The sequence below is a fragment of the Buceros rhinoceros genome, unplaced genomic scaffold (genome assembly GCF_000710305.1).
Source record: "Buceros rhinoceros silvestris isolate BGI_N320 unplaced genomic scaffold, ASM71030v1 scaffold25005, whole genome shotgun sequence".
NCBI lineage: Eukaryota > Metazoa > Chordata > Aves > Bucerotiformes > Bucerotidae > Buceros > Buceros rhinoceros.
In genome coordinates this window covers 59,153-59,569 of record NW_010411535.1, presented here as the reverse complement: position 1 = coordinate 59,569, position 417 = coordinate 59,153, and the positions used below count along the sequence as shown (strand labels likewise).

Sequence of the window (417 nt, the reverse complement as noted above, 5' to 3'; positions counted from 1 at the left end):
AAAGTGCAGAGGAAACGTGGCTGCAAGACTGCTTCTGTGCAGGGCTCAAACCTCACCATTGCAGGGTCAAACTCGCAAGAGAAGCACGGACATGGGACTGGGGGAAGGAAGAGGGGCTGGGGCAAAGAGCGATTCATGCTTAGACAGCCTTTCCTTGGAGGAGCAATCAGGCCTACCACCTTCTTTGGAACAAACCAAGCTGAGGAAGAAAAACTGGAAGAAGTCAGTTTACTGGTAACCGCGTTTGCCAGCTTCCTTTCTGCCGCTTTCTTTCCCTTCTCCCCTGCCCCTGCCCGTCCCTAACCTGACCGTTTATTTGTCCTCGGTCCACTCCGGGATATTGGCCCCTGCTAAGGCAGCCCGGTACTGCTGCAAGACACCGCGGATGCTTTTAATGAACCCCTTGGACAAAGGGAA

At 54.0% G+C, this 417-nt stretch overlaps 1 protein-coding gene across 1 annotated transcript in view; it reads right to left on the bottom strand.

The window, feature by feature from the left end:
- Positions 1-312: 312 nt before the first annotated feature.
- The window catches only part of UBE2O (ubiquitin-conjugating enzyme E2O), a 27,052-nt gene continuing 26,947 nt past the window's right edge, over positions 313-417 (bottom strand). Inside the window, exon 18 of the mRNA XM_010136057.1 lies at positions 313-417. This exon is cut by the window's right edge and continues 37 nt beyond it. Within this exon, the coding sequence (XP_010134359.1) occupies positions 313-417 (105 nt within the window).